Source organism: Gorilla gorilla, chromosome 14, assembly GCF_029281585.2.
Source record: "Gorilla gorilla gorilla isolate KB3781 chromosome 14, NHGRI_mGorGor1-v2.1_pri, whole genome shotgun sequence".
Lineage (NCBI taxonomy): Eukaryota > Metazoa > Chordata > Mammalia > Primates > Hominidae > Gorilla > Gorilla gorilla.
Genome location: NC_073238.2, coordinates 113,157,983 through 113,179,125, shown reverse-complemented (window position 1 = coordinate 113,179,125; position 21,143 = coordinate 113,157,983). Strand labels below are relative to the sequence as shown.

The window sequence follows — 21,143 nt, the reverse complement described above, 5'->3', positions numbered from 1 at the left end:
GGAGAGAGGTTTGGAGAGCCAGGACGTGGCGGTGGATTTGGGTGAAGGAGGGAAGCTGATGTTCCAGGCTGGGGCAGCGTGGCACCAGGTGTTGTGATGTGTGGTGCGGGAAGCCGAGTTTGGGGTGAACTGTGTGTGAGTCTGAGTTGTCCAGGAGAGACGTCCAGTGTGAAGTGGCACCGAGGTGTGGAGTTCAGGTGAGAAAGCTGGGCAGGTGAAGCGGGCTTAGGGGCCACTGCTCTGTGGAGGTCACTTGAGCCGAGAGAAAAAAGGGTGTCAGTCGGGGCATGTGGGGGAGTGAGGCTGGCCCCTAGGTGTGAGGGTGAGGCTCCGCCTGTGAGTGAGAGGGGAGAGGTATGGCCGAGGGGCGGGAGGAGGTGCAGGCTCAATGGGGCCACAGGCATCAGGGGATGATCAGCAGGGCCTGGGGCTCATTGCCTCTGAGGCCCATACAGGACAGGGAGTGATCAGCACACCATCATCTCATGATGGGGGAGGGAGCGCTCGGAGGGACACGGGTGGGCTTTGGAGCGAGTGGAGGGTACCAAATAGAGGCAGTGAGTGTGAATCCCAGAACCAGGGCTGAGAGATGGCCAAGGTGAGGGCAAAGTGTTGGAATGATAGGCATGAGTCACCACACCCAACACAGGGACATCTGCTTCCCTGGTGAGAGGAGGAGCCCAGCAGAGAGAAGCTGATGTCCCAGAGATGGGCTCCCAGGGAGGTGGGGAAGGTGGGGGAGGTGTTCTCCAGGAGGAGGAGGAGGGTGGGCATGCACACACTGGCACGCCAGGGAGTTGTGGAACCACCTCCCGATGGTCTCTTCTCTGTGAGGGAGGAGGCAGGGGGGGTCTTTGGGAAATCTCAGAGGGACTGGACAAGGGTGTGATGGGTGGGGACTTGGGGCTGGTGGGTGTGGGTTCGGAGGTCCCCAGGCGGCCTCCCCCTGAACGTCCCAGCGCCCCCAGAGCAGGTGTGCGAGCACTGATGGGATTTCCTGCATTTCTGTGTTAAGGGAAACAGATGGCCAAGCCTCGGGGGGCAGCGATTCTGGGGACTGGATCTTCACAATCCGAGAAAAAGATCCCAAGAATCTCGAGAATGGAGCTCTTCAGCCATCGGACTTGGACAGAAATAAGGTACGTCTGCTCACTCCAGAATGGCCACGCTGACCCCAGTCTGCACTGTTTTGGAGGCACTTGTGTGTGAAGCTTGCTGTGGGTGCGGGTGGGGTCCTTTGTGGCAGCTGTCCTGGAATTTTGTTGCTAGGGGATGGACAGATGAAGAGCTTTAGTTCTGTCTGATGATCCAGGTGTTCACACCAGGGAGTCTGGCCTCTGGTCTGTTTTGTGCCGCTCTATTCTGCTCTCTGCAGCCCTGCTGTTGAGTTAGGATGTCCTGATGTGGCAGTGTCATGGGGTTTGGGGGTGACCCGTGAAATGACTTCATAGCTCTCTTTGAGGGACTGTTGTGCATGTTGCGGTTACTTACATACATATCATAATTTTGTGACTGAGTTTTAAGGACCTTATAAGTAAATGCATTGCTTTTGATATTTATGTAAAACAATTTTGATTAATTGGTTTTATGCCTGTTAAATTTATGAAAGGCCATATATTTAGGGTCTTGTAAAGCATAGTGGTGTAGTTTCTTTCAGGCAGGGTGGGCCAGTGGCTGTCCCCTGTTGATCCTACAAGTCCCGCTTTGATAAGTGAACAGGTGTTAAATGTCCAAATAGAGGTTGTAAAAGTAGAAACTCGGTCTCTGTCCTAGACAGCAATTGGAATGGCCAATCTTGACCTGATTTCTATTTCCAGGGTTTCATTAGTAAAGTACTTTTCTCTCTGTCTCTCTCTTTTTTTTTTTTTTTTTTTTTTTTTTGAGACAGGGTCTCTGTCGCCCAGGCTGGAGTGCAGTGGTGCCATCAGAGCTCACTGTAGCTTCAAACTCCTGGGCTCAAGTGATCCTCCCACCTCAGCCTCCTGAATAACTGGGATTGCAGGCATGTGACACCATGCCCAGTTTATTTAAAACTTTTTTTTTTCTTAAATAGAAACATGGTCTCACTGTGTTGCCCAAGCTGGTCTCAAACTCTTGGGCTCAAGTGATCCTCCTGCCTCGGCTTCCCAAAGTGTTGGAATGACAGGCATGAGCCACCACACCCAACCAGTAAAGCACTTCTGCGTAGATAGCAAGACGAGGCAGTTCACCGCCTGTGCCCATACAGAGTCCCCTTCCACATGGAACCCAGATGCTGGTTTCCCTGGTGCGTGGGTTTTGCATGTCACTGCAGATGAAACTTTGAAGTCTAGTGAGAGGCAGCCAATAGTCTTCTTCAGATGTTATGGTGCGCAGAGGGTGTTTCCTCAGCGTGAAGTGTAGAGGCAACTCCTGCGCTTCCATAGTCCAGGTGGGAGGTTTATTGCATTATTGCCAATGTGAACGTCAACTGTTTCTGATGACCTTTTTTTCCTCTCCCCCAAGATGAAAGACATCCCAAAGAGGCCTTTCTCTCAGTGTTTATCTACAATTATTTCTCCTCTGTTTGCAGAGGTAGGTACCTGGCTGGCCTTTTCGGAGTGGGAGGGGAGGGGGAAGGAGAAGCTGGACACACTTCAGTGGTGATGTTGCCAGTTAAGAGTTGGGGACATTAAGACAAGCTGGCAAAGGCTCGGAAAGCCTGCATGGTGCCTTCCCAAAGGCTGTCAGTGTCAGGCACCACCTTGCGCCTCCCACTGTCCTGGGTGATGCCCACTCCGCCGCAGCCTGGAATGTGTAGACTGGATGACAGTGACCCAGCCTGAGACCCTGTGTCACCTGTTGCCCTGCTTTTTAGCAAATCTCATTGTGTACAGCCTGCTCTCTTTGCCTCATACCAATTTCTGGCCATGTGAAAAGTAGGTTCTTTCTTCTAAGGAGACGTTGGCTGCCCTGGAGTCCTCCGGTTTCCCCTGAGCCACATGTTTCACTGAAGTCCCTCCTCTGCTCAGCAGTGCTGTGCTCCCAGCTGGGCCTCCCTGCGCCCACCCTCTGCTCAGCCTCTCCCTCCCAGAGGAAAGTGCTCCCGTGGCCGTGTTTTGAGAGATTTTCAAAAGTAGGCTTTATAAGAACGAAGATTGTTCTGCATCTGGTTAGTAGCGGATTTGAAAATAAGTTGGAAGTCCCCCCTTTTCTTGTTGTGCCCCTTCCTGGCTGAGGTTGCCTTTGAGGAACTCACTGTGGGCCACACACGCATCTGTTTGCGTGGGGATCTCCCCTCTTTGGGCAGTTTTCCACTGCGGCTGTGTTTGGGGGTCCTGGTCCTTGAAGGGGAGGTGCTCAGGAGAGGAAGTGTCATAGGAGCTCATTCTCCTCCCCTGTGCCTGCGTCACGTGGTGGGGGACCCCTGGCCATGGGCCGTGCCTGGTCAGCCACGGTCCTGCCAGTGCCTCTTCCCAGCCCTCCAATGAGCCTTCACCTGTTGCCCTGCCCAGCAGGTGCCCTGGAGGGTTTGTCTGAGGGCCTCTGACCTGGCAAGTTCAGGGCCCGGTGGGAGCAGGGCTGTGGCCAGAGCCCGAGGCCTCACCTGCAGCTTCAAGTGGGAAATAGCCGAGCCCGCTGGTGTCGGGGAAGCCACAGGGCACGCGGAGGCCCTGCTGGATGATGTCTGGCTTCAGCCCTGGCTCATGGTTCTGGGCACCTGTGTTCTTCCTAACTAGGATGTCCGGGTTGAGCGCCATCCTGCGCTTCATTTTGTCCCATGGGAGTTGGCCCCGTGGGATTTCCAGGCTGTGCTCCTGCGGCCCTGCCATTGGCCGCTGGAATAGGGTCAGTCAGGCAGTTAGGGAAAGTGCATGGACTTTTTCATTCACCTGAGGCTGTTTATTTTTTTACTGGGCCCATGAAGCAACTTTGACATAATTATTCAGGACATATCCTAAATGCCGTCATATCCTGGATTTTCCAGCTAACCAATTGCTAAACTCACAGGCATCTTTCCCAATGTATTTTTAAGAATGATATTTGCTACCCTAGAGTTCAGAGTGTCTATTGTGTATTATTTCATACAATACTTGTAGAAGCCCAATAGAAGGATTATATCCCCATGCTTACAGATGAGGACATTGAGGAGACGGGCGTTGGCGTCCCTGCTTTCCTTCAGGGAGCACAGGTCAGGTTGCTCCCTGAAGTCAGTGATGGGTCCAGCACGTTCCACACAGCGAGGGGACAGGCCCTCTCCCAGGGCGGCCCTTCTGCCGCCTTCGCTCCTTCTTTGAGACTTAGGGGCGGGGCATGGGCAGGAGGGAGAGTGCTGGATTGTAGCTGACCCTCTCGGGACTTGTAAATACCGTCAAGTGATTGGGAGTCCTAGACAAACACGAGTGGCCGCCTCAGGGCCGGCGGCGTGGCCCTGTGACAGCAAGAACTTCAGGAACAAATGCTCTCCGCACCCACTGGCCCTCCAAGGTCAGACCCTTCTAGTTCCTGCCTGCCCCTTCAGTAGCGAAGAGAGAAGCCGTTGCTCTTACGGCAGGGCTGGGTTTGGAAATGACAGCATGTGTTCAACAACCTGAAGACCAAGCTGAATGTCGCCTGAGATGTTTCTTTCTTCCCTGAAGAGGAGGCGGTGTCCATCACAAAGAGCCTCTTCTGTTGAGTTCTGAGCCATGCTGTATCTTGACTTGAACAGCTCTTATTTTCACAGTTCACGTTTTTGGGCCTCCAGAGAGAGACTTGGAGTTGACCTTCAACTGAGGGAAGTGTCTGAAGGCACTGTTGTGATTTCTCTTGGGAGTAGAGGTGCCAGGAAGGACACTGGAGATTCCCAGAATTTAAGGCTGCCACTTATTTACATGAAATCGAATATTTTGACACTACTCTGGATCACAAAGGCAGTTTGCTGGAGTTTAAGAACCAACCCATTAACATTAGGAAGTAAGCAGTGTTGAGATCAGAATAACTTATGATAGGCTTTGAAATTGCTTTTCTGGTACAAGGTTATGGTTGAAATAGGAAAAGAGCACAGAGAGGACAGTCCATCACGGTGAGACTTGGGAAAGGCACAGAGAGAGCTAGTCGTCTCTGTTCTTGCCTCGAACAGTAATGATTATGGTCTGACGATTGCCCTGTGTATACATAACTGCTCTCAGAGCATTTGAATCACCTTTCTTCAAAAGGAACCTGGGCCGGGCGCAGTGGCTCACGCCTGTAATCCCAACACTTTGAGAGACCGAGGTGGGCGGATCACTTGAGGTCAGGAGTTCAAGACCAGCCTGGCCAACATGGTGAAATCCTGTCTCTATTAAAAATACAAAAACTAGCTGGGCGTGGAGGCAGGGGCCTGTAATCCCAGCTACTCGGGAGGCTGAGGCAGGAGAATCGCTGGAACCCAGGAGTTGGAGGTTGCAGTGAGCTGAGATCACGCCACTGTACTCCAGCCTGAGCAACAAAGCCAGACTCTGTCTCAAAAAAAAAAAAAAAAAAAAAGGAATTTGAAGTGGCCTGGTGGCCTGGAGCCTGAGCCAAAGCTTTTCCTGGACACCCTGGGGCTGGGGTAGTGTCGTGGTCCACATGCCGTGTTGTTCCTTGAACAGCATGCTTCCCAGTTTTGCAGCTGGTGTGCTTCATGCCCTTCTTCCTGTTCGTGTGTTTTCAGTTGAAGGAGAAGAGCCAGGCGTGTGGAGGGAACTTGGGGTCCATTGAAGAGCTGCGAGGGGCCATCTACCTAGCGGAGGAGGCGTGCCCTGGCATCTCCGACACCATGGTGGCCCAGCTCGTGCAGCGGCTCCAGAGGTAACTACCCAGGGCCCCTCTGGGCTGGGGAAGGAGAGACCTGCACTTGGGCTGGGACTCAGTTGATGAGTTTGGTACTTGATTCTTGGCCTGTCTGTTCCTGTTATCTTGCAGGCCTCAGGGTAGACAGAGTTGAATTAGAGGAGACTTTGTTCTGAATTCTAGAAATCAATGTGAATGAAGGATCTGAATCTGGAAACTACTGGAAAAGCCCACAGGACTTAGTGCATTTGTAGCTTTTGCCACATAAATACAGGGTGGTGGTGAAATACCTGTTTCCTCTTAATTATGCAGCTTAATTATGGGCCAGAGAATGATCGTTCTTAGCCAGATGTGTGTAACTATCTATCTGGTTTTCGGCTTTAAAGTCAAGTTTGAGAAATGACAGCAGCTTTGGTGTGGTCAACTCAGCGGGAGTGGGTGCAGGTGTGTTCGCTGTCTTAGCTGTGTGTGTCATGTCTGGAAGCCTCCTTGGTAGGGGTTCATCTGTGCCAGCCTGTAGGGAGCTTTTGTCCCTGCCCAGTGGCCCCACCTGTTGGACGCACTATGGGTGAGGACTCAGTGGGGTGAGTTTTGCCCTCCCTGCCCCCTCCCAACTTGTTGTAGGAGTATCCATGGGAACCAAGCCCCTCCTGACTGCCATCTGGCACAAGTGCAGGCGTTTGGAGGCAGTGGATGTGTGCTGGGCAGCCGCTCTGTGTGACCTGAGGGTGATTTGTCACTGGGCTGTCCTCCACACCCCCAGGAGGACCAGGCGTGCTGCCGCCTTGACAGTTCATCTTCAGGTGTCCAGGCTGACGCCTCCCAAAGCTGGCTGAGCCTCTGTGATCATGAGGGGGATTTCCGGGTCTTTCCTGAGACTGCGTCCCACCTGACAGTACATAAAGAAGTTTTGCGCACGTGAGGTCCCTTTTGCTATTTGGAAGTGATTGAAGGGGCTGCCTACTGTCCTGTGAAGAGCCCCTCTACGTGGGGACAGCAGGAGAAAACCACAGTTCTGATACTTCACGTTTATGCTTCTGAACTCGGGTTTCTTAGTAAGACATTTCAACTTTTTAAGTTGCTAGAAAGTAAAAATGATTTACTTGGCTGCCTTCAATTTTGAGGCAATTGAAGGATGATCCCTCCCTCCTTTGATACTAAAAACAACATAGGAATAAAGGAAAATAGAATTAAAAAGGTCACCCATCTTTTGCCTGAACACAAACTTTTTGATTTCTCAAACTTAGCATCACATACCTCATTCTAGAGGCATTTATTTCCCGTTAGAAAGAGCTTTATAATAAAACAAATAGAACAAAACCAGAAACGGGTAGGATTGTTACTGTCTTGTTGGGCGTTTTGCTCTCTGCTTTTGTAGTATTACTTTTAAAACCAATACTTTCCACATTGTCCAGAATTGCCTGAAATTGTTATGAACTGTTTGTTTATATACGTGACTTGATTTCCCCAGGGCAGCTCCAGGGCACAGTGTGTGGCTTGTATGTGTTGAACTGATCCACGTTTCCCATTCCCAGGCCCCTATCTCTCTGTTCCTCTTCTTTCAGTTGTTAAGGCAAGTTGATCTGTACCAGTGCTGGCCAGTAGAAGTACAGCGGGGGCCACACACAGAATTTTATGTTTTCTGCTGGATGTGGTGGCTCATGCCTGTAATCCCAATGCTTTGGGAGGCCCAGGCAGGAGGATCGCTTGAGGCCAAGAGTTTGAGACCAGCCTGGGCAAAATAGCAAGACCCTGTCTCTACCAAAAAAAAAATTTAGCTAGGCATGGTGGCTTGTACCTGTGGCCCTAGCTACGTGGGAGGCTGAGGCTGCAGAATTGCTCGAGCTGAGGAGTTCACGGCTATGGCTATGATCACCTTTGCACTCCAGGCTGGGCAACAGAGTGAGACCCTATCTCTAAAAACCAAACAAGAGAATTTTACATTTTCTAGTAGCCATATTTTTAAAAAGCAAAAAGAAGTGAAATTAGTTTCAACAATACATTTTTTAACCTGCCAGATCCAAAGTATTATTTCAACATTAATACCAACAATCATCAGTAAGATATTTTACATTTTTGGAGGGACCGTCTTTGGAGTTGATGTGTATTTTATACTTAGCACATCTCCATTCAGACGCAGCACATTTTACGTGCTCACTGGGCATCGTGGCTGGGGTTGACCCTATTTACCCTCGGGCGGGTCTGTAGCTACCTGATGTCTGTGTTGTGTTTAAAACTTTACTTTGCAGTGATGCATGGGGGAGGCCGAGTTGGTGCTCTCTTTCCTTTGTCTGTGATGAGGAGTGCCCTCTTTCCTCCTCTGTCCTCAGATGAGCTGCCTCTTGAGGTGCTTATCATCTCTCTGCAGGCTTGGCTGTGGTACCCACTTCTTCCTTCCCTGCTCCTGAAGCTCCCACTGAGCGTTCACCCCGATGGCTGCCAAAACCACGGTGGCCATGGCTTAGACTTCCTGCCAGTTTTGCTCCAAACATGTTGTTTCAGTGGATGGCTGTAGGAAAAGTGAGAGCCGCCTCTCCTCTGAAGCATTTTCAGAGCCTTTCTGTCTCAGCTGGAGTTAATGTTTGGATTCTTTTGTGTGACATCAACTCATCCCGTGATTTAGTCATTTGTATTTCTTGATAGTTGAGTCTTAGGCTCCGTGGCTAATGTGTGCTTTTGGGAGGACCTTATGTAACCGTTTGTTCTCTGGGAGAGATGCCAAGTATTTCAAATGCCTGAAAAGAGGAGCTCTAGATTGGAACGTTTGAGATAAGCCTGGTCAAAGACATCCTCAGCCATCTCTCCTGGACTTGTGATTTGGAGTCTGTTGTAAAATGGTTGAGGGAATCGTGGTCATGAGGGGACCCCCTTCTCACCCTTTGTTGTATTCTGAAGACAATCTTGTAGAATTTTTGGAAGACACAGAAATTACCCATGATCCCACCACTGTAGCCCAAATCTCATCAGCATCTTTGGGTGCATTGCCTTCTGTGGTCATACCAGGTCATAAACTTACTGAATTCTCTTATCTACCTTATAGTGCAAAGAAGATTTTTTAGAATTTCTATAGTACTTATTTAGGATACAGAAGTTGTTCATGTAAATATACTTATATAGTGCACATATACAGGTTGAATATCCCAAATCCCCAATCTGAAACTTTTGAGCGCCAGCATGGGGCTCAAAGGAACTGCTCTCTGGGGCATGTCAGATTTCGGATTTGGGGCTGCACACTGGTAAGTATAATGCGGATATTCCCAGATCCAAAGCCAGAAGCATTTCAGATAAGGGATGCCCAATCTGTAATTCTGTATGTACTTTTAAACTTGTACATATTTTTAATATTGCTTTAATATATATATGTAAATACAGATAATTACCATTTTTAGTCTGTTATTTCAGTTTGTATAATTTACTTAACTGATTCTGTACTGTTGGGCATCAGAGTTGTTTCCAAATTAGTGTAATTATGAAAATCCCGAGAGACATCTTTGTGCAGACACGTTGTTCCTGCTTTGGACCATATTTCGGAAGCAGTTCTAGGAAATAGATTCTTGGACTGCATCACTATTTTTATGGCCAAAATGGGTTTCCTGCCCTCACATCGGGAATGCATATGCACCCCTGGAATCTTACTATGTCATCATGTATGGATCAGTGTTCACTTTTTGACAATTGATCGTAAGTAAAAGGGATATGATTTCCCGTTTTATTCACATCTCTCCAGGGAGGCTGAACCCATTCTTGGTTTTTGGTGACATGCTCTGGAGTTTTTGTGTAAGAATCATGATCTTCTCAGTCTTTATATGCATTCTTTTAAAATTAGACTTACACATTGATATTTGCTCCACTTATTTTTGTATGACTTGGAATTTCCTATGAAAACTAAGATTTTGGTTACTATATGAATTTTTGCACAGGGATGAGAAATGACACGTGTTGACTTCTCTCTCTCTTTTTTCCCTAGATACTCTCTAAGTGGTGGAGGAACTTCATCCCACTGAAATTCCTTTGGCATTTGGGGTTTTGTTTTTCCTTTTTTCCTTCTTCATCCTCCTCCTTTTTTAAAAGTCAAAGAGAGCCTTCGCTGACTCCACTGAAGAGGTGCGCCACTGGGGGCCACCCCAACGCCTGGCGCCCGTCCAGGGACACACACAGTCTTCACTGTGCTGCAGCCAGATGAAGTCTCTCAGATGGGTGGGGAGGGTCAGCTCCTTCCAGCGATCATTTTATTTTATTTTATTTTATTACTTTTGTTTTTAATTTTAACCATAGTGCACATATTCAAGGAAAGTGTCTTTAAAAACAAAAACAAACCCTGAAATGTATATTTGGGATTATGATAAGGCAACTAAAGACATGAAACCTCAGGTATCCTGCTTTAAGTTGATAACTCCCTCTGGGAGCTGGAGAATCGCTCTGGTGGATGGGTGTACAGATTTGTATATAATGTCATTTTTACAGAAACCCTTTCGGCGTGCATAAGGAATCACTGTGTACAAACTGGCCAAGTGCTTCTGTAGATAACGTCAGTGGAGTAAATATTCGACAGGCCATAACTTGAGTCTATTGCCTTGCCTTTATTACATGTACATTTTGAATTCTGTGACCAGTGATTTGGGTTTTATTTTGTATTTGCAGGGTTTGTCATTAATAATTAATGCCCCTCTCTTACAGAACACTCCTATTTGTACCTCAACAAATGCAAATTTTCCTCTTGTTTGCCCTACGCCCCTTTTGGTACACCTAGAGGTTGATTTCCTTTTTCATTGATGGTACTATTTCTTAGTGTTTTAAATTGGAACATATCTTGCCTCATGAAGCTTTAAATTATAATTTTCAGTTTCTCCCCATGAAGCGCTCTCGTCTGACATTTGTTTGGAATCGTGCCACTGCTGGTCTGCGCCAGATGTACCGTCCTTTCCAATACGATTTTCTGTTGCACCTTGTAGTGGATTCTGCATATCATCTTTCCCACCTAAAAATGTCTGAATGCTTACACAAATAAATTTTATAACACGCTTATTTTGCATACTCCTTGAAATGTGACTCTTCAGAGGACAGGGCATCTGCTGTGTATGTGTGGCCGTGCGTGTGTACTTGTGGCTGTGTGTGTGTGATGAAACACTTTGGAAGACTCCAGGGAGAAGTCCCCAGGCCTGGAGCTGCCAAGTGCCCAGGTCAGCGCCCTGGACTGCTTGCGCACTTGCTCACCGAGATGATGCGGTTGGAGGTTGCTGATCTGTGCGATTGCTGTAGCGGTTGCCGGGGACCTTAAGAGTTATTTTGCTTCTCTGGAAGGGGCCTATGCTTGCTAGGCAGGCAGCCAGTGTGTCTGTTTTTCTTGGTTTGCTGTGGGACCTTGCTTGGCGAGGGGGAAAATCTCTGGGTTTCTGGAGTGGGAGGGTTCGTGCAGCAGCTGTTGACTGGTACATGAAGCATTTTTATGTTTGTTGAAGCTGATGATTGACATCTCCCGTGGGTGTGCCAGTTCTTGTGGAGTTAAGATAGGATTTTTGGAAGCAAGGAAGTTAGTGGGTGAGCTTGGGGATGTAGCTCAGCTATCTGCTGGTCTAGTGGCCTCTAAGCTATAGGGAGGGGACAGAGCCCTGAGCTACAGATGCTTGAGTGGGTTATTGTGTCAGTTTGCTAGTGCAGTCTGGTTTTTAAGCTCTAAAATTGAGGTATTTTATTAGAAGTGGATTTGGGTTGAACTCTTAATTTGTATAAGGGATATATTTTGGTTGGGGAAATAGAACTGAGTTGCTAATTCTTATTGTACTCATTACTCCATACAAGAATGTTATGTTGAATAATAAAATTGGAGAAGATTTCATTTTGTGTTTCCAGGTAGTATTCTGTGTGGTGGAACTGTTTCCTTACATGAGGCCGGCGGCATAAGCCAAAGATGAGTTTTGTCCTTGCGAGAGAATCACACAGATGAGTCTGTGTTCCCCAGGGTGTGCCGTTACCTGATTTTTAAGTGAGCCAGGGCGGACAGCAGCTTTTCTGATTTACAGAGTTCTTCAGATTTACAAATGGACAATGACATCACAGTTTTTAGCACTGAAGCGTCTCATGCTAGTAACAGTGGGTGTGCCGCTCGAGGGACTGGGTTCTAATGAATACTGGTATGAACGGGGAGTCTCTGCAGTCGCCAGACAAATCACTCAGCTCCTTCCCCCGTAGAGCAACAAGTGGTTCTTTTAGAGTTGACTGGCAACATTTCCTGTCGGGGGAGATGGGGTTTGATGGAGTTAGAAAGCTCGCCTCTGTGTACATTCTCTCCTGGGCTGTTACTTTCTGTAGACGCACAAAATCAGCCCCAATGTTTTTAAGGGCATCTTAGCCAAGGAAGCTGGCCTTTGTGTTGCCACTTCCAGGCCTGCATTGAGAGAGAGCCCAGGCACCAGGGCTACCACTGGAACCTGCCTCAGCGTCAACTGCTGCTGGTCTGTAGCCAGGCCCAGACTTTGAGACGGGTTTACTGTCACCAGTAACCTCTCAGTGCCAGCCCTGAGCTGCTCCTGGCTCAGCTGCCCAGAGCCTGCAGCCTGGGGAGGTACTCAGCCTCTGGGAGACAAGGGCCGTGGACTGGGTGGCTGGTAGCTCCTGCGTTTTTGAGCTGTGTCCTGGCTGGCTGCTGCCAATGAGGTGGACACCAGTGTGGTTTGGGGTGCACTGGCCACTTCTTGCTGGGTTCTGATTTTCTTGGAAGTGCATCTGCCTTCCTTATCCAATAGTTTTATTCCTGCATTGCTCTTGTGAAGTGGCTGGTTTGGTTCTGTATGTAGCATTTTGTACCTTTCCTCTGGCAAAACACTGTCAATTTATAAACATTTTTTATATTTCCCTCCTTTAAAAACAGCTTGTGTATTTCTGCTATAAAATGTGTCAGCAAAGGCAGAGTGACCTAATAGGGCATGTTCTTAAGCACAGGGACTGTATCATGCAGGGGCCAATAAAGCTCAAGAAAACGAGTGTCTGCGTCACTGTGTGTCTCGTGTGTAGTGTCTCTCAAACTCCACTCAGATGGACTGTTACCCACACTAGTATTTTCTGGAGGGCACACAGGAAGCAGAGGTGCTGGTCACAGGTCAGAACCACCAGTGTCCAGCAAGTAGTTTGGAATCATTCAGAAATAGCTGAGGAGACTGCCTTGTCCCCAGGTCTCCAGGAATGAGTGAGTGGTGACTTCTGGAGGGAGCCTGATGCTGCTGTGTGGCAGGGGCCACGCGCCCCGGAGCTGTTTGTTTGCTCTGCCCCTGCCTGGAGGTGGGGGGAGCATAGGGAACAGTGTGGGGCAGGCCCTCCCTGTCTCACTCTCAACATTGGGGCTTTAGAAACCCTTGCTGGAGTGTCCCCTTCCCCCCCCCCCCCCCCCACAGAAAATGAAGACTACAGACAAAGTTGGTTGTTTTGCCTTAAAACATCAATATGCTGGATTGTGGCGTGAGGTATTTTTATTCCCTTTGTTAGTACTGGAAACCGTCTGGTACATCTTGTAAGGCAAATGATTAACACACGTCAGGCTCTTCGTCCGTTTGCAAGTTGCTGTTTCCAGGTACACCAGTCAGAGCTCCACAGAGAGGGTGCGTTCCTGGTTCTCAGGTGGGCAGGTGCTATGGTGTGGGGCGCTGGAAAGAATTGGGTTGAATTGGCCGTCGCCTCCGCTTGTTTGAGACTCTTGTTAGAAAGGGCTTAGGAAAACCAAGGGAATGGCAGCCACCCCATCACCATCGAGAACAGGCAGATGTTTCCCGAGTAGGGGCCAAAGCCACTGGAAACCGTGTTCCCTGTGCAGTCCGACTGACACTACCCCATGCCTGGGGGGAATGAGTATAAAAAGGTAAATGTTTTTGAAGACAGGCACGATATATACTACTAGAGAATGCGCAGTTTCAAACCACAGTTGCAGGAGGATATAGGAATAACGACAGGTGCCGGGGACTACGTACCATGATTTCATAGTGCTCTGCAGCCAGCACGCTCACTAAACGCTCATCACGGAACATACCACAAATGGTGCTGATCAATGACACACGGGTTTTCATGCTTGTGACACAGCAAAACACCACGGCTTATTGTCTTCCCATTGTGTACACCACTCACTGGACGGTGACAGTCCAGGTATTGCACTGGATCTCAGCTTTGCTTAACAGAAAACAACCCTGCTACGGTTGGAAAGAGTTACCACTTAAAACGATTTGGTCAACTTGCACCAAGAAGTCTTGCACCAAGAAGTAGGTCGGGAACAGGTGTTTTTGGGTGAGCGTGAAACCCCGCAGTGGAACGCTGTGTGCTGCAAATTGCTTATTAATCAGAGAAGTGAGTCCTACTAACTTCCTATTATTACAAAAGTAGAAAGACTGAAAAAAACAACGAAATCTGAAAATGATCTCATTTGCTTAAGGCTGCACTGAGTGTATTGCAAACACCGGGAAATCCACTTCGTAAAATGCAGCAGCCAATAGGTGAAAATAATAAAAGAACTTTTTTTTAGGAAGAAAAACACTTGCCCTGTCTTGTGTTGAACGGATGTGTGTGTACTGTTTTTCAGGGGCAGGGTGGAGGGAAGATGTCATTTGGCACTCTCGTAATGACAATGTTTTAATACTGGCACTAGCTAAAGAACAGCGCCCCCAGCGGATGCCAGGACTGGAGGTGGGAGCGCTGTTCATTCAGACGCTGAGAGGTCAGGGTTAAAAAACGCGGCTGTGGAGACAGGAGAGCTGCTGGGAAGCCATGTTTTTGATTTTCAGACAGGTGTTAATTTTACCAGGCTTCATTAATACAGAAGAAAGGAAACGTCTTCCAGGAAAGCAGCCACTGCGGAAACGAGTGTGTCCGGCCATCAATACACGAGAGACTCTTTGTGGCTCAACACATGGGGTCGCGAGGCAGAGCTGGTGGCACTGCGGATCACTTCCATCCACCTGCAACACGGGAACGCCAGTTAGTCAACCTTTTGTTTGGACAGACTCATGACACTTTGGTGGGCATCGCTTACAGAAACACAAGGTGAAGTCAGGCCGCCTGGTTGGTAATCTGCCACTTCAGCAGAAGAGCAAGGGAACGGCCAGCACCCAGGCGTTCCTGAGGTACAGTGGAGACCCACTGGCCTGGGCACTCACTCGGTGTGGAGCTGGAAGTACCTTGCTGCGGTGACACTGCCCGCTCCATTGGAGCAGTTAGGAGCGAGGTGGCCTCTGGTTGCTGGGGAGAACGCTACCTCCTATTTTCATGGACATGGCAGAGGATGGCGGGACGTGTCCCATCCTGCTTAGTGAAAGCTCTCCCTTCCTTTTTCTTTTTTTTTGAGACAGGCTCTGGCTCTGTCACTCATACTGGAGTTCAGTGGTGCAGTTATCGCCCACTGTAGCTACCTCCTGGGCTCAATCGATCCTCCAGCCTTGGCCTCCCAGGAGATGGGACTACAGGCTTGCACCATCACGCCCAAATCTCCCTTTTTATATATTTGTGTATTTGCTCTATACCGGTGCTTCTCAAATGGGTGCAATGCTGTCCCATTTGGTAAAGTCTGGAGACATTTTTAGATGTCCCAACTGAGGGGTTGCTGCAGGCATCTAGTGGGTGGCCAGGGATGCCGCTGAACATCCTACACAATGCAGGACGGACTCCCCAAATTACCTGGCCTTGTCCCAGGCCTTTCAGGATCTGGACTGGAAGGCTGGACCCTTTGTCACAATAATAGCAAAATCCCAACTTTGATCAACCCAGCTCTCGAGCTCAGTCCAGGATCAGATTTGAGAATGGCTCTCCTCTAGGAAGTGCTCAGCATATTGCTGAGGACCCCTCCCCTCCTGCCTCCCGGGGCGAGGAGGGCTCAGCAGGGCAAACTGCACAAGTAGTCGGCTTGGGGAGGCAATTTGCAGAGGCCCAGGATCTCTATTCAAAATATGAATTGCAGGAACAGTCTTAGGCCTGACTGTTTCATTTATTTATTTCTTGGCTAAATGAAGTCTGCGGCCCCTGGCATTACACCATGTAGGCAGTCTCACTGGGGCTTAGCTTCATCATCCCAGACACGTATGTATGTCAGAGATCTCCAAGCAAGATGTCTAGGGCCTCAGCCAACACTGTGCAGGGTAAGGGCGCAGGGAAGTTGGGACCCCACTTTCTGCCATGAGAACAGAATTGCCTGCTGGTGTTGGGCAGTGGGACCCCAGGTCTAAACGCTTAGTTGGCAGGGAAGGGTGGGGCCGTCTCACTCGCTGACTTGGGAGAAATCCTGATGTTTGGAAGAGGGGGTCCTCTTCTGCAGGGCCCTGTGTGTGGGAAGGGGGGTGTCTACCTTTCGAACGTGTACTCGCTTTCCGCCCTGAAGTAGTAGACGTGGGACTTGAAGTGCAGCTTGAACACGTAGTCTTTCTGGATGTTCTCGGACTCGGAGGGGATGGTGAGTGAGTAGCCGAGCAGAGGCAGGCTGGCAAGGGGATGATTGTCCTGGAAAGGGGAAACAAAGCAAAGTGGCTTTTCGGGGGCAGCTTCTGCTGCCGGGCCTGGCTGCTGCCCCGCATCAGACAGGGACTTGGGAGCCCAGGCAGCTCCCTCCTCGGGCGTGGGCCTGGAAGGGACCATGGCAGCCAGTGTTTGCCTGTACATGATGGCCCAGGTGGCAAGTCCCGCCAGGACTGAGCTGTAGATAAAGCCAACCCCCATCCCTTGTCCAGGCAGAAGACAGGTGGCCCTTCCTAGGGCAGAAGTTGTCCTTCAGTGGATGATAATGTCAGTCTTTCCTAGAGTTGAGGGCCTCGGGTGGACAGGGCCCCCCGCCAGCATGCCTGTCATCCCCGTGACACCTGGAGCCCAAGAGGCCTGGGTCCTTCCAGAGGAGGGCGGCCCCCTCACCTCATGCTGCCACCCCCAAGGTCCCAGGGCCACCTGCCGTGTGTGGGACACTTACCTGGTGTGACTTGTAGAAGAACAGGCAGAAGTTTGTGAACACCACCCACAGCTTCTGCCACCCGTTGCTGTTTTTGAATTTCCTCAGCAGGTTTCCAGACAACTGATTCTGAAAGGGAAGGAGGCCTGTGAGAAGCACAGCGGGCACCTGCCCCAGGAGGGCACAGAGAGCAGCTCTCCCTGCACCAGGGCCCTGGGCTGGGGCATGTCCGTGACTGAAGGATGTGGGCCCCCCACCCCGCTCCCCCGTGTGTGGGGAGACTTGGCAGGTCCTGGGACCCTGATCTCATCACTTCCCCTTGTCACTTGCTGTGGGGCATCTTGGGGTCCCTGTGTCCCCCCAAAAGACACGTTGAGGTCCTGACTACCAGTACCTTAGAATGCAGGCTTATTTGGAAATAGGCTCGTTGCAGGGTAACTAGTGAAGATGAGATCACACTGGGGTAGGGTGGGCCCTAAATCCAACGGGAGTGGTGTCCTGAGAAGAGCCACCTTGGGGGGAGAGGGGTGTGCCCTGTGACACCGAGGCAGAAATGGGGGCGCAGGACCCCATGCATTGCCAGCAGGCGGAAGCTGAAGGAGGGAAAGATCCATCCCAACAAGCTCAGAGCAGCACTCGTTTTGAGGGGCCGGGCACCCTGCCCAGGAAGTGGGGCCTGGGGTGCATGTAAGCGGCTCCCACATGCCCTCTAGTGGCCCAGGAGGCAGTTGCAGCCCTGCCCACCTCCAGGCTCAGGGCCGGCCCAGCCCCTGGAGCATTGTTAGGATGCACTGCAGCCCAGCTAGGGGGCAGGGACAGGCACCTGTGTCCATGCTACCTCCAAACAAACAACTCTGAGCAGGCCTGACACACTGGTGGCTCATTTCGCCCCTTTGCCAAAGTGACATCACCAGCAGAGACTCAAAGCAGTTGCACCACCTTGTAAAGGCACTTAATGCCACTGAATTGTTCCCGTAAAAATCGTTAAGTTGGCCAATATTGTGGTATAGCTATTTTACCACAATAAAAAATACAGACCTCCGAGTCTGCCTCATTCCATCTCTCTGGGTGCCCCTGGCACTAAGCTTCTGTGCTGGGAGCTGGGATCAAATGGTCTGATGTCCCTGCCCTCCAATTGCTCAGGGAGGGTCCAGTGAGAGACATGGACACTAACAGTAGGTCCATGAGGGGCTGCAGGATGTGGGGAACCCGGCAGACGGGGAGAAAGGGCGTTCCAGGCCAGGCAGGCAGCTCCAGCCATCCAACCTCCTCCCCCAGTGGCAGAAAGGAACAAGAAAATGCAAGGCTCCAGGTTCCCAGAAGGTCCTGGTGGTGGCCAGGGCTGGGCTGATGCCCATGCGGCATCTTGGGTCACGCAACATGGAGCAAGGAGGGTGGCACACTCCCCTTTCCTAGGTATTTTCATACTGAGTCACATAATTTTCACACAGCAGCCAGCCCACAGTGGGGTTCATACATGTCACCCATCACAGTCTGGGCCCATTTGTTTCCAAAGCAGCTTCCTTAGCACTCTCTAGCTTCTGCCTGGCCATTCCAATAGCCTCTGGAAACCTCTTTATCAATAGGCCCATCCAGCGGCCCTTCCTTGCTCCCCACGGCCAGGCCGAGCCTCCCGCTCCCGTGTCGGGTCCATCCTGGCCTCCAGCATGTTACGGGCCCTGCACGCCACGAGTCTCCTGCCCTGCACTCAGGAGGCCGAGGCCATGCTGGTGGCTCCCAGACCTGTCTCCATTCACTGCCTTCACGAGAGGGTCAACATCCTTGTTCAGAACCAGACCAGCCTGCCCTGTCTCCTCGTGGCCCTTCATTGGGGCCACCGCTCCTCTCCCTTCTTGGACCCCATCCCCTCAGACCCTGCTGTGGGTTGAATTGCACCCCCAACAAGTCCAAACCCCCCGTGCCTACAGTGGTGACCTCACATGGACACAGGGTCTCTGCAGATGCAATCGAGTCAAGGTAAGGTCACTAGGATGAGCCCTAAGCCCAACATGAGCCGTGTCCTTAGAAGAGGATATTAGAGTGCAGATGCAAGGAGGACAGCTGGTGACACGTCAGACCGGAGCCCTGCAACATGGGTGGAGTCAGGGACCCCCGAGAAGAAGACTGCCGCAGCCACCAGATGCTGTCAGAGGTGGGGACATTTTCCCTCAAGGCCTCCCAAAGGAACCCACCTGCCAGCAGCTTGATTTTGGACTTCCGGCTTCCCGCACTGTGGGAGATGTTTCTGTGGCCTCGCCCAGTCTGAGGTTGGTGCCGTGTGACGCCACGGGGAACAAATACAACCCCCGTGCCCGCCGCTCCCTGGCCTCACTGTCCCTTCCCTCCTCCCAGTCCTGTCTGCACCCTGTCCTTTCCCTCTCCTGCCCCACTGTCCGTTCCCTCCTCCTGGTCCTGTCTGCACCCCGTCCCTTCCCTCCTCCCAGTCCTGTCTGCGCTCCGTCTGCTGAACAACTTCCCTGCTGTCCCGTCTCGCCACTCCAGCCTTAAAAGACAACTTGCATTGCTTTGCCTCTGGCCCTTCACTGGCTCTAGTGCCCACAGGCTGGGCAGCCCTCTGGCCATCCCAACATCTGACCCCACCTCTAGTGGGAGCCCCCAGACCTGCCGGCTTGCCCACAACTTTTAGCAGAGGCCAGTGAGGCCACACGGTCCCCAGATAACACCCCTTCCTCACGTGTGCCTACACGAGTCAGACGGGAGCGGGAACTGGAAGAGAGGCTGGGCACGGGACTGGGGAGAGGAGGCTGTTGAGTCAGGAGGAGATGGAGCTGCTTTGTCCTGTCATGCAGGGAGGAGGCCCTGGGGATGGCTCATCTGCGAGTCAGCGAGCATTTGGCATCTGGCACGCGAGGGCTGCCTGCCACCAACACGAGATTGACGCCACATGCCTTGGGAGGGGGCTTTCTGGCAAGGAGGGACATCTGCAAAGTGATAGAGCAGCCCAGGTCCCTGACTGTACTAGGTGGTCACTGCCACCTTCAAACCCCACTGGCCAGTGGCTCACTCTCCTGCTCTCTACTAGGGTCAGCAAACTTTTCCTCAAAAGGCAGACGGCAGATATTTCAGGCTTTGCAGGCCAAGGGGCAAAACTGAAGACATTATGTAGCAGCCATTAAAAAAAAGTGAAACCCGTTCTTGGTTCGCAGGCTGTAAGCCACCAGGCCGGGGCTAGATCTGGCTGGGGGCCAGCGTGCCCCTGACTCAGTGCCTTGACCTGATCATGCACACGGAAGGCTGCGACCGTGTAGATTTGTTATCCAAAAAAGCTGAGCTGCAGGTGGCTCTGGGCCACCTGGACCCCACTTGGGTATTTGCTGCCTCGTTGAATGGCCTGGGTGCCTCCAGGTATGTAAAAAGCTTTGAGGCCTATGACAAACCCCAGCCTTGAGAGTCGTAATTCACACATTGCTGAGGTCAGGACGAAGCAAGGCCAAGATGGTTCCTCCCCAATGGCGGCGCCACACATCGACTGGCTTCATTTCAGACACACACCCACAGGTGAGATCTGATGAGGCCTCGTTTCCCATGAGCCTATCACAGGTTCTTCCCTGCTCCTCCGCGTGGGGCGTCTCCTTTCCTGCTATCATAATCCCCATCCCCTGGGAGAAGTCTCAGACCCGCAAGCTTTGCGCACAGGCCTGGTGGAGGTGTGAAGCTGGGGAAGAATGTTTAGTGCTCTTCACACCTGGGCTGTCAGGAGGCCCGGGGAGGGAATATTCACACCTGCACACTCAGGGGAACCCCGTGGGACAGAGCCTCGTATGTGGGGACAGCTGGGAAGAAAGGCTGTGCCTGTGGGGGAGTCAGGGCCTGCACCTCGGACGTGTCCCCTTGAGGATGTATTCAGAAGCAGGCCTGGGCTTAGAAACAAGCGGCTTGTAGCAGGAAACCCAATAAAGGCAGGTCTGAGCAACGGGGAAGGTCGTTTCCCGAGAATAAATTCCGAGACTCTCTCGAGACCCTCCATGAAGCACTGCTGGCTCATTCCTGCTGCTGTTGCTTCCAAGAGCCAGCAAACTCCTGTCCTGGCCAGAGTCTCTTATGTGACACTCTTTGGACCAGGGCTGTGTGGGAACTGGCCCTTTCTGCGTTTGGAAGGGAGTCCTGCCTCAACTGCAGCAGCCCCGCAGAGGGCGCAGTGCAGAGATTCTGCAGTGAAACGTGAGCATTCACATAAAACACAATCACAATGATGAATGGCCTCGCCCCAGCTCAGGGCAGCTTCCACTGCCAGTGAGAGATGAAAAAAGCTTTCCTGTTTCACACCCTCACGGGCTTGAAGTGTTCTGAAACACAGCTATGGGCCTGGACTGAAGAATGCTTAGGGAATGGGCATTTGGAAGGGTCTGGAAGGATTCAAGATCTGGGAGAGATGCATCTTCAAAGCCAACTTTCAGGTGGTGGGCTCAGAAAACAATACCCTGAAGTGAAAGGTTCAGAAGCCAGGCCTCCCTGCCCACCT

At 51.1% G+C, this 21,143-nt stretch overlaps 2 protein-coding genes across 10 annotated transcripts in view; one reads left to right on the top strand and one right to left on the bottom strand.

Moving 5' to 3' along the window:
- STK24 (serine/threonine kinase 24) overlaps positions 1-10,779 on the top strand; it is a 127,174-nt gene extending 116,395 nt beyond the window's left edge. For all 5 annotated transcript variants that reach the window (XM_055359964.2, XM_055359963.2, XM_019039587.3 and 2 more), the window contains 4 exons: positions 1,016-1,139; positions 2,485-2,553; positions 5,636-5,772; positions 9,722-10,779. In XM_055359964.2, coding sequence (XP_055215939.1) covers positions 1,016-1,139; positions 2,485-2,553; positions 5,636-5,772; positions 9,722-9,758 — 367 coding nt within the window. In that variant the 3' untranslated portion in view covers positions 9,759-10,779. The remainder of the gene's footprint in view (positions 1-1,015; positions 1,140-2,484; positions 2,554-5,635; positions 5,773-9,721) is intronic.
- Positions 10,780-13,168: 2,389 nt separating this feature from the next.
- The window catches only part of FARP1 (FERM, ARH/RhoGEF and pleckstrin domain protein 1), a 311,003-nt gene continuing 303,028 nt past the window's right edge, over positions 13,169-21,143 (bottom strand). For all 5 annotated transcript variants that reach the window (XM_019039583.4, XM_019039582.4, XM_019039584.4 and 2 more), the window contains 3 exons: positions 16,682-16,789; positions 16,070-16,221; positions 13,169-14,690 (listed from right to left, as the gene is read on the bottom strand). In XM_019039583.4, coding sequence (XP_018895128.3) covers positions 14,609-14,690; positions 16,070-16,221; positions 16,682-16,789 — 342 coding nt within the window. In that variant the 3' untranslated portion in view covers positions 13,169-14,608. The remainder of the gene's footprint in view (positions 14,691-16,069; positions 16,222-16,681; positions 16,790-21,143) is intronic.